General features: G+C 42.2%; 1 protein-coding gene across 4 annotated transcripts; it reads right to left on the bottom strand.

Moving 5' to 3' along the window:
* Positions 1–4,932: 4,932 nt before the first annotated feature.
* Positions 4,933–10,088, bottom strand: PDP2 (pyruvate dehydrogenase phosphatase catalytic subunit 2). Of its 4 annotated transcripts, none has more exons than XM_052797541.1 (2): positions 9,970–10,088; positions 4,933–7,058 (listed from the first exon to the last, which is right to left on the bottom strand). In XM_052797541.1, the coding sequence occupies exon 2, from the start codon at positions 6,997–6,999 to the stop codon at positions 5,398–5,400; it is 1,602 nt and encodes a 533-aa protein (XP_052653501.1). In that variant the 5' UTR covers positions 7,000–7,058; positions 9,970–10,088; the 3' UTR covers positions 4,933–5,397. The 4 variants fall into 4 exon arrangements, with proteins under 4 accessions (XP_052653501.1, XP_052653502.1, XP_052653500.1 ...); XM_052797542.1 differs by lacking the exon at positions 9,970–10,088 and adding an exon at positions 9,634–9,737; XM_052797540.1 differs by lacking the exon at positions 9,970–10,088 and adding an exon at positions 8,894–9,454.
* Between the last annotated feature and the right edge of the window lie 1,465 nt (positions 10,089–11,553).

Below are 11,553 nucleotides of genomic sequence, written 5' to 3'. Positions count from 1 at the left end.
ATGAACACATACGTAACAGCGAGAGAGACTTAATTCGCAACACAGCTCTCCTTTTGCAAAGCTCAGATGACATCTTCTGGCCAACCTCGGTTCTGCAGGTACGAAATCAAAGATCTATTCCGTAAAGCACTGAAATTGAAATCCTTTTTGTTAAGAAAACACCACAGAACTGCGGAGCATGAATTAATGATGTAAGAGCCACCTCAAAGCAACAAAGACCATTTCAGAGAGCACGAAGCAAAGCACACTGAACAAAAATAGAAAAGAGCATGTCAAATGCTCCACCATTAAAGCTCCGAACCCCCCCTGAGCTGACCATAAGCTGCTGGTTTCTGATGCACTTCAGTAGGCTGCAGCCAGGAAGAACTGTTTCCACTGCTAGCATCTTTTGGCTGATTTGAGACAAGTACGAAGTCAGAGTCTGAACCAACCCACTCTAGAACAAGTCCTTATAGGATTGGCTCCAAAATTTCAGCAGGGAGGCATGAGAAGCATGCTTTATGATCCACTTATCTGCTGCCTACAGTCCCAGTACCCTTTTAAGCATTGCTCATTGACCACATTGTTCCCCTCTCCATTATTTCTAATTTGAAAAAGCTCACCAGAAGGCAAAAAAAGTACTTTTTTTCTCTCTTTAAGAAAAGCGTCCAGCTGAGTTTGCTTAACCCAAATAGAAACCATAATTATGCTTCCTTTCCACAACTGCTTGGCTCCCAGGCATCTTTTTCCCTCAAGTTGTTAAAGAGCTTCAGTGAAAGCATTCTGAAAGTCTCTGATAGCACAGGCTCAAAGAAGCCAGACTCGAGTAGACACCCCACCGCCTGTTAGCATGGTGCTGTAATGCAGGCCAATGGGCCATAAAGTCTCTGAGCAGCAATTAACTAGTGCAATAAGAAATAAGACTAACTCTTACCTGACAACTGCAGAGGTCCAACAGTAGCAGTTTGACCTGGTTCTTCAGGATAAAGACAAAGATTTAGTAAAATTTCAAGTGTTTTATTTGACAATACTACTTCTTTGAAGGTTAAGCTCTCCGCAACAGATATAAAGAAGGAAAAACTTTTTTGTTTCCATGTCACACCAAGAGAAACACATGCCTTGGATTTTTACTCTTCTACTTTCTACTGAAGTATTAAGCCTGTGGTAGTACAGAGCACACACCACCAGCGCGACCAATTGATATCTGACAAAAGCACAAGGTGTGCACAGTTCTCCTTTTAGTTCTCAGTGCAATTATAGCTCTGAACAGAGAACCTCTGTTCGACTAAAACAATACCAAAAACCTCTTCCTCAAAGTTTAGACAAATATCTTCTTTTGGAAGAAAAAAAGAAAATTGTCCCAAATAATTTTCTTTTTTCTTTACCCCCCCCCCCCCAAAAAAAGACAAACACTTGGAATTAATGGAAATAAAATTAAGCCTCAAATACTAAGTACATGAACATTTGCCTTGCTACTGGTCTATTGTAATTCAAGATTTTAATCAATGTTTCTATAGATATTGTATTTGTAGGGATTTTTGCATTACTTTCAAGACAATTACAACACATACTTGATGTGAATGTTATAATGATGTTTTAACTGCTGTTGAACACATATGTGCATGTAAGCCTATCAAAGTTACAATATTTTTACGTAGATTGTCAAATTAACTAAAGCACAATTTGGATATTTTGGCCAGTGAACTCGTGCTCCCTCTGCTGACTGGTTAATTTAGTGGAACCTCTAGTATCAAGATGTCCTTACTTTTATGTATTAAGAATTATTTCCATTGTGGGAAAACCACAGATCTACAAACACTCCAGCAAACTCACAGTGCCTACTCAAACTATTTACTTTTACCCCAGCTTGAACATTTATGCTCTCTGACCTGGAATCTGGCATCTTTTCATAGGAGCATTCAGCAGAAAGAATGCCAGATTCCAGTACAGCAACCGAAACATTGTCTTTCATCCATTTAATAGAAATTAGTTTTAAAGTGCAAAATGAATATTTTTACTTACAAAAACAGTAATCCCCCTCACTATTTACAAATAAGTTACAAAAAAAAAAACAAACCATGCCCCCCCCCAAACTCCAAATACATTACGGAGGCCTGAATACTTAAATATAAATAAGCATCATCATTTCAACCCAAGTTGTATTTCAACCCAAGGTTTAAGTTTTAGGGAAGAAATTCATATTTTTTTCTAGTATTTACATCAGTGCTTAGCCTCAGATGTTTTACTTAAGAGTAATAATGACTATAATACCACATTTTGAGAGACAGAATTTGAGTGACTGTGGTTTTGACTATTGCTTCTCTGGACTGCTATGGAAATAAAGAAAACAAATGCCAAGCAGAACTATCATCTATCCTAAACCAAACAGACTGCCTGCAGAGATGTTTGTTCCAACACATTTTCAATATTGCAGGACTTGCGTCTAAATGTGCTATCAAATCTTCGCATCATTGTGCTTGCAGGAGCAGATTAATGCATTTAGTTCCTTCATTTAAACATTGTTGATTCTCCCTCCAAGTCACAAAATACTGCTTTCGTTAATGCCCATTAGCTGTGTTTGCAGCTAGAGACAAAAATGTCTATGATCCAATTCAAACAGGTAGAATCATTATTTTCCTTACCACAAGTATAGGTAGGTTGCTTTCATTGGCCTGCAACAAATTCCAGGGAGTATGCAGTTAAATCCGTGATTTGCATTTAAAAAGAAAAAAAACCCCAAACACCACCACCCCCCAAACCCCTCTAACTAGTTGTTTAATGTTATCCTTTTCCACTGCAGGATAATTACAGCATTGCACATCAAACTGAGCAAAACTAACATGAAATTAGAAATAGTACCTTTCTTACCTTCAGACATGTTCCCCAAAACAATCATTATCAATTTGCAGTTGCAGTTACAACAACCCATGTACAATAACATATCCAGGAGTTATACTTATGATGACATAGTGCCACGACTCTTTCAAAAGACAACCTAGATTTCACCACTGGGTGGTGAAAAGTACAAACCAGCTTATTTTTATTTTATGACTACATACTAGCTGGTTTGCTACATTACTTTTGCAGTTGCAGGTTTGTTCTACATCAAAAGTTTTCCAGATTATCTTCATTAAAAATGTATCACTTCATATCAGCTCTAATATGGTTTAGCCCCTTTGTTCCTCTAGCTACACTGTTAAGTAATTTCTCTATTGAGAGGTAGTCTAGAAATGCATTCTTTTACTGCTTTATGTCTAAATTTCAAGCAATGAAGCACGTAACTAATCACACAGAAGGATTTGTAAGATTTGTAAGAGCGAACAGAAACAGCCCACTTAAAGCCAAAAGGGTTCAGGAATGCTGCTGAAGAGCTCTCCCCTCCTCACTCAAGTTGCCTTGTAGGTAGACCAGACCCCTCCCAAGGTTAACACAGGGCCTGACCTTCACTGCCTTTTTTCTGGCAGATGAAATCTCAGTCTCCACAGTACCAGCCTCAAGGATGAAGGCAGACTTTAAAGTAAGTTGGACCCAAGCAACAAGAATTTCAACAACCTCTGTAACATCTTGCACATAACTAAAGTCTTCCTGCAGCCCGTCACCAAGATCCAAGCGTGAGATTTCTTGAGACAATCCTGTTTGTAGATATCAACGGGAATAGACCTACTCATTTTATTTGAAAAATAGGGCTACCTGCCTCCAGGTTGAACTGCTGTATGTACTCCAAAATGTGCTAGATGAAGAAAACTTAAGAGTAAATTAGTTTTCCAGAACAGAGGTTTTCTAAGGATGCCTTCAGTGATTGCAATTGTAGCACTGAATTACAGGTCAATCCTGAATAGTCAAAAGCACGAATATTTTTTAAACAGTTGTAGTTTCCTTCTAATCAATATTCAAAACAGATTATTTAAATGCCTGAAAAAGCACTGAGAATTTTCATCTGGAGGAAAAGTATACAACAAGCCCCAAACCCACAACTGCTGCCAGTTTATGCCCCAAGATCTCATCTACTTAGATCTTGAGAAAAAATTAAGCACTTTTTCATCTGGTAAACTGCAGAAGGATAACACTTTTATTTTAAGTGAAATTCAGGAAAAAAAAGCAGCAATATTTTTATTTGCTCTGCTGCACTCATATGACTTCTTACTCAGTAGCAACAGCAGTAAACAATCCTATATTCCCAGTATGCACATTCTTGTGGGCAACAGTTACTGCTGTGCGTAAACAAGGAAAAGAGTCACTAGAGAACAGCATATGTGAAATTTAAGAAAATACAGCTAATCTGCAAGCTTGGATTGGCACTCTAGAAAGCACAGAATAAAATAAAACCCTTGTAAAATACACAAAAGCATATACTTAGAGATTAGAACATATATTCGTTAGAGAAAATAACTCTGCACCTATAAGGAAAAGCTGGCATCCAAAGACAAGAATAAGAGTAAAATAAAGATTAAACATATTTTGGTGAAATATCAGCACTGTTATTTCACTCTTCTAAGTTCAATCTGAAGAGAAAGGTGCTCTCTCTTTTGCTGTATTTACATTTAGATGGATTTTTGAACTTCTGGATCTGTCAAACTTCATTTAAATTACAGTTGGTGGATTTGATGCACAGCACTTCATAGATCAGTACTTAATAACAGGGTATATTCTTTAAGCAAGTTAAACACTTAAATGCTTAAGTCTAGTACTGTTAATTCCTAAACAGGGAATCATGAAGTCCCTCACGTGTTTGAGCTGTAAGTTGTCACACAAATCCACACACAGAGTTAAGAGAATACGCATTCACGCTTCAAAATAGTTGCGGAAGAAAATATGATTTTGTTTCCTAGCTTACAAAAAAGAATTAGGAAAAAAAATGTCTAACAATCCCAGGGCTCTTTGAACAGCCTTCTTTAGTGTTGTCTTCGCATATACAAGGCAATTTATTAAAGTATCTGACACTGTTACACCAAATAAATGTTTGGTAGTTTGTTTATTTATTTAATTCAGTTACAGTGCTTCAATAGGATGCTACTCATTTTGCACAAGAGCGTAAACTTTCTTACACTCCATGCAGCTACAGGTATTATCCATCTCTATTAAATTGTACCAGTCTCAGTGAAATTTGTCTCATTTGTTCATTTGGAAAGTTTTACCAGTGGTTCCCGTGGAATCAGAACTGGGTCAGCAATCTTTAGTTCAATTACATTTCAGTGAACTTTTATCAGAACATGTTTCTTCAGTGTGTACAGACCTGGAAACCCAGGGAACTTGCACCAAACTCACTTCTAGAAAGTTATTTTCGAGACTAGTAAGTAACAAAAAGGTTGAGGAACTTCCAGACCATAACACTGGTAGCAGCTTGACTATCAGAGAAAAACAATAATGGTTTCAGTATCAAAGTTGGCTAGTGGTATAGAACAGCAGCAGTTCAAGTCTCTATTCATTGTTTCTGTAGTAATTTTCAATTGTTTCTGAATTAAAATACACCACAGTAACAGTGATATCATCTCTGTACATTCTCGCAAGGTCTTCAGGCAGTGTTAGCATTGCAGCAAGTTTCTCTTGGTCCACCTCCCCATACTCATTACTTCCAATTGCATGCCTTATTAAATGAGTAGCTATGTTCTGGTCAAGTGAGGCAATGCCTCTGTTTTTCCTCTGAAGTAACAAGCTGTGCATATAACCCAAATTAACTGGTTTCTCAAAAGCCAGTTGTGGTTTCTGCACATTAAGCTCTGTAAGGTGCCCAGCAACAAGTTTTACAACCTTCTCATTACTTAGCATCTCCCATAGTCCATCCGAAGCAATAACTAGAAACTTATCCTTGCTTCTTAATTTGTGGTATGTGACTTCAGGCTCTGCAGTTAAATAAGGGGGTGTATGGTAGTTTGGAGGAACGTATTGATAAATATTTAAAGACTCAACATCACAGCTATTCTCGAGAACACTGTGTTGCAATTCTTTACTCCATTTTAATTGCACATCTCCAAAAGCTCTGGAGGGCATGAGAATGCCCAGTAATCTGTCATTCACAAATAGGGTTTTCTCCTCAGATCTAGGATGTTCTCTCTTCAGTCTTCTAATTTCAAATTCATCAAAGGCATTGTGGTCTCGGGTCAGAGGGAGAGTAGACCACGTTCCGTCTTCTTCATGAACACCTAAAATTGCTCTGCAATCACCAGTATTTGCAACATGTAAGTGAACACCGTCAATGTGAGCTACACAGGCTGTTGCACCAGAAAAAGCTACTTGAAGGGCAATATTTCTCATCAATTCATTTTCCTGGGGAGCCTGAACTTCCAGTGATATATCTGAGTCTAACCGTTTGAATGCACATATCATGGCTTCTTCTAAACTAAATCCTGGCTCAGTGTCTAGGTCCAGTAAATGTTGCCAGTAAACCCGGAGGTTTTCAAAATATTGTGAAGTTATTTCTCGATACTCTACATCATTTGGATGCTTGTGCCACTGCAGAATAGGCAGAACTGGTTTCATGCAGTCCACAGCAAGCTCGATCTCTTCCAAGGTTTGCCGAGACATGAGAGAAACTGCTATATAATGGAGTAGTCTCTCACTTACTGCCTGAGCACACGCAGAACCTGCATGGCCATCAAAGACTCCAAACATCATCCCTTTGGTCTGCAAGCACGTGGCTGCACTTCTGCGGTCTTCAATAGGGGTGTTGGATGCCAACTGGTTACTTTCAAACTTCAACACAGAATTTGCATTTTTACTATTCAAATCCAGTATTTTATGGGATAATTCACCTGCTCTGAGTATATCATTGATTTGTGATGGAGACAACTGGAAAGAGAAATGTTCTTCTTCGGTGGAAGTGTGTCGGAATGCTTTTTTTAAGGAGAAAGTATTGTCTAAGCTGCAGCTCCCAGCAGGGTAGAGACGTGTTTTGGAGAAAACAAGCTTCCATTTTATCTTGTTTCTATTTGGGACACAGATGGAGTACAAACGTCCTTTTCCTTGTAAAACAATGCTGTTTCTTGCCGAGCTTAAGATCCAGGATGATACAGTTCTTGACATTATAAGTCACTCCACAAATAGGAGCACCTTCCTTCAGTAACACAGAATGTCCTTACAGCCTGGAATATAAGAATAGGAAAGGTATAAAACTTCGAAGGTTCACAAGAAGCTTTCTATATAGCAATACAAAAGTAAGTCTAGAGCTCACAGAAATATTCAGAACTTTTTTCTAAAAAAGACCACTATAGATAGAGGCATCTTAAAAGTGATACAATTTCCATCACTGAATTATAACCTTAGGATATGACTGCCCCTCTCCAGCTAACTCATCAGAAAAGCTACTTTTTCTTTTCCAGGCATGTTTTTCCTCATTGCGGCAAGGCTAAGAAGAAATTCCAACATTACAAGAAACGTAATTGTAAACTGTATATTGAAAAGCCTTGTCTAACACGACACAGAACAAACAAATCCAACAAGTTAGAAAATAGGAACTTAAGTGACAGTTAATGTGCAACTTTAAAAAAGCCTGCTAGAGTACAACTCTCTCTTAATACACTCTAAATAAGAAAACCAAGAGAAAATCAGTACTCAAACCCTACAGAAAAACTGAAAGATGTGGCAAATTAATGACTTATATGAATCGCCATGATCCTCACATCTAGAACAAGCTAGTCTACCTTTCCAATTCTGTTCCAGCTTGTAAGCTCGACTGTTCTTTTTTTTTTTTACCTTCAAGGTGTTAACCAACCTTCACACAGGTAAGATTTTTTGCGCCACTGAAGGCAGATTCAACTGCTGGTTAATTAATGCATTTATCACAGCATTGTGCATTTTGATGCAGTGAAAGTTATAGCACAGTTACATTGACAGCTTTTACAGGTTTACAATTTGGATTGTTCATTTGGAGTGCAATTAGAACAAGCAGCTGTGAAGAGCTCTGCTGCCAACAGCACTAAAACCTAGCACACCTGAACAGCTGAAATTCTTCACTTGCCATGGGGGAGGTCCATCATATTGTCTCCTACTTTAAATAAGGTATTCAAGCTGTGCAAAATTGCTAAGTACAACCAGATGCTTACTCCACAATAGAATTTTGCCTCATGGATTTCAAAAGGTAAATGGAGAGCAGCACCGCAAGTACAATTACTCCCAAAAGATCATGCTAGCAGCCAGTTAGAACAATACAGTTTTCTGTGAGCTCTGAACCACTTTCAGGAGGCCTGTAGCACCATGCGCTCTAGGTCTCAGGCCAAAGATGCTACATACTACTGCAATATTGGTTTTTTTTAGCAGGGCACTTCATGAGAAATAACAAGAAGCCAGCCCAGCCAGTTGCATGAAAATGTTTCTAAGAAATCAGCAGGAGCTAAAAACAAATTTGAACTATTCTAAACAAAAGGCCTAACGATACAACCCAAGGACTTTACTGAAATCCCACTTCAAAAGCGTCACAAAACAATTCTGAAGTGTACCACAGAAACACTGTTGGCTTAACAACAGAAAAAAGTAGACAAGCCATTCTAACAAGGACGCCACTGCTATAATTCTGGGGACCCTATGAGGACAGGCAAAGACACAGCATAATTTTACTACTGATGTCAGGAGAGCAGATGGAAAAGGCAATGCCAGTTCATTGCTCAAGGCTTGCATGCAGTCTCCTGGGACACTGGCAACTCTCAACAAAACTGACACCTTTTGTTGTACTGCAGAGGGAACACAACCAAAATAAAGTTAATAGGAAGACAGCTGACTAACTCCAGCATCAGCTAAACCGAAAAAGCACCAACAGTGCAAGACAAGCCTTTGTGCTTCTTAACCTTTCCCAGGCTGTTCCCCATCCTTTTTTTTCTTCTTTCTCTTCCCACCCTTCTGAGCCACATAAGATTGAAACAATGACAACTTTCATGTTCTTCACTCAAAAAGCCGATAGAAACAGCGTTTCAAACAAACTTACCCTGTTCACATCAGCTGGCTGACAGACACAGCAAGGTGGCGGTTTTTTTCCTAGAATCAGAGTTGCCTAATACCATTTAGACATGTGTTTGCCTAAGGTCAGGTAGTATCGATCAGTCCTGGAGCACATTTCTGAACCATCCCTACTCACTGCCCATAACTACAATTTTCACATCCTCAGATTCCTAGCCAGTCGCACTGTGCAGATTTCACTGCTTCTGCCCAGGACACCCACCTGCATCCATTAGCCACCCCAGCACAAGCCACGTTAAAACACAGTAGCAGTGCTAATAAAAGCGATGTGGTAAAGACCATTATGTAAGAGCCAATTACATAAACCTTACTCTCCCCGCCTGGCACACCTACCACTTCAGCACCAAACAGGGCGCTTCCTCACCAGCTGAATTCGTATAACCACCGAAACCCAAACTGCCCCCACGACACAGCCCGCTCGCTGCTGGCAAGTCGGGGTACGCACTGGGGGCTCACGGAAGAGGAACGCCCGCTTTTTCCAACAGAATAACAGATCTCCATTACATTCAGTTTTACAGTCCCCCCCACACCCCCATATTCCCCTCACGCACTCTCCCGACACTGCCCACACGCATCAAGCCCTACCCCACCCCCCCCCAGCTCCTCACCTCCCCCGCCCCTACCCCACACCACCCCCTCACTGACCCCACACCCCGCCCCGCATACCCCATCACGCACAGACCCTACCCCTCACACACCCCCACGGACCTTTCCCCGCGGAACCGCCCCACGGCCTTTCTGCCCCCGCAGCTCCCTCCTCCCGCTGCCGTGAGGGCTGCCTCGTCAAGTCAGGCCCGGCTCCGCTCCCTCTGCCCCGCGACATCGCCCCCTACCCGGCTAAGCCGGTGCCACGGCGGAAGGGCGGAAGGCCCGCCACCGCCCAGGCGAGCCCCCGCGGCCGGCGCTCCCCCGCGCGGCTCACCCGCAGGCGGCGGCCGAAGCGCCCCTCGCGGCGGCGGCGCCTTCTTCCCGCCTCCCCCGCCCCGCTCAGGCGGCTGCTCGCCCCCCACCCCCACCCCGCGCGGCGCCCCCGGGCGCACCCACCGGCAGCAGCAGCCGCCACGCGAACCCCGCCGCCTGCAGGTTCCGGACTGGCCGGCGCGGCGCGGGCGGTGGGAGCTGACTGACAGCCCCGCCGCCCAACCCGAGCCTCCGACGCCAGAGCCGCCCTGGGCGCCCCGCCCCGAGTAACTGCCGCGGCGGGGGGCGGCGCGCGGGTTCCTGTCAGGACACGGCGGGACGGATGAAGCGCGAGGAGCCGAGCCCGGCCTCCCTCCCGCCCCCGCGCCATGTTCTCCTCAGCGCTTGCCTTGGCTCGCAGCAGCTCCTCCGCCGGCAAGCTCGGGCGCAGCCGCGGAGGGGCGAGGTAAAGCCCTCTCCGGAGCTGCCGCCAGGCCCAGGGGTGAGGAGAGATCCCCGGGGGGCGGGGGACCCGGAGCCTCCCGTCACCTCAGCTACCCCGCGCTCGGTCAATGGAGCCCTGCCCTTGGCTGCCTCACAGCTCCGATGAGGTGCTGAGGGCGGGCCAGGCGACCTCGACCGTGCGCTTCTCGGTTTCCTGCGTATTTTTAAGCAGGATAATAACGTGAGCAGCAAAAGCAAGCGGATGAGATGTGTTAGGAAAAAAAGCATCAGCAAGATTTTTTTGTTTCCCCATTAATAAAGTTCAAAAAACGTTATTCTCTTGAGGGAGGGTCCTTAGGATGTTTGTTTGGTTTGTGCCTTTTTAAATACAATTCTACACTCTTCTGTGCTGAGGCCACCAGCTGATGAGGCTCAAAATCCCAAAGCCCGTTTGAAAATGATAGGCCATATAAATTATTGAGAACAAAAATTAAAGGCTCATTTTGCTGGCTCCCCATTTTTTTTTGTTTCATGTGTCTGCTTGTTTTGGGTAAAATTTCTACTGAGTGGTTTTATACCATGTAACAAGACAAGAAATGGGCCCAAAATGCATGGTGGTTAATAAGTAGTTACTGCATATTATGGATTGGTTACTAAGTACTCCTTGCTTTAACCTGTAATAGTGATTTTGCAAAAACCGAGTTGACATGTCACAAGAGGCTTTGATATTACCAGTGCATTTTTTTATTCTCCTGGCTTCTTATACTGAAGCATTTTTCATTTAAATAATGTGTTGCAGGTATCATAGATGAGGTAAATGTGTTCCCAGGTTATCTGAAGTGGAAGGATGTGCAATCATCTTCGTGAGTCTGAGCTTTCATTTGTTTCTTGTTTTATTAATACAATGAAACATAGTTTCATGTCAAATGGAAGAGCAAGAAATAAAAATAGAAGGTCACCTTAAAGAAAAATTTCAGGACAATATTTTAGCACACATGAAAAAATTATCTTAAGTTTGACATAATTATTTTATTTGTCTAACAAATATGCTGAACTGAAAGAGGTCACCCACAGCAGGCCTCACCTGCATCTCTCTGCTTTGCTCCACTGCTCAGGTATACTAACAGTAGTTTCTGGGTCTCAAGGCACTCTTCATTCTGACCTACCAATTTTTTTCAGCTTCAGTACTATTTACAGCAGTGATAAAACCTCATACAGCAGCCTGAAAGCTAACTTGACTGCTCTGAGTCTCCTGTGTTCCTAGCATGTTTAAATGGTTCTCTT

The sequence above is a fragment of the Harpia harpyja genome, chromosome 9, assembly GCF_026419915.1.
Source record: "Harpia harpyja isolate bHarHar1 chromosome 9, bHarHar1 primary haplotype, whole genome shotgun sequence".
Taxonomy (NCBI): domain Eukaryota; kingdom Metazoa; phylum Chordata; class Aves; order Accipitriformes; family Accipitridae; genus Harpia; species Harpia harpyja.
Note: the sequence above shows the minus strand (reverse complement) of the source record. Positions and strands in the feature narration are given on the sequence as shown.

Coding starts and splice junctions, on each gene's coding strand:
- PDP2 (XM_052797541.1), bottom strand. CDS start 6,999: ATGTCAAGAACTGTATCATCCTGGATCTTAAGCTCGGCAAGAAACAGC.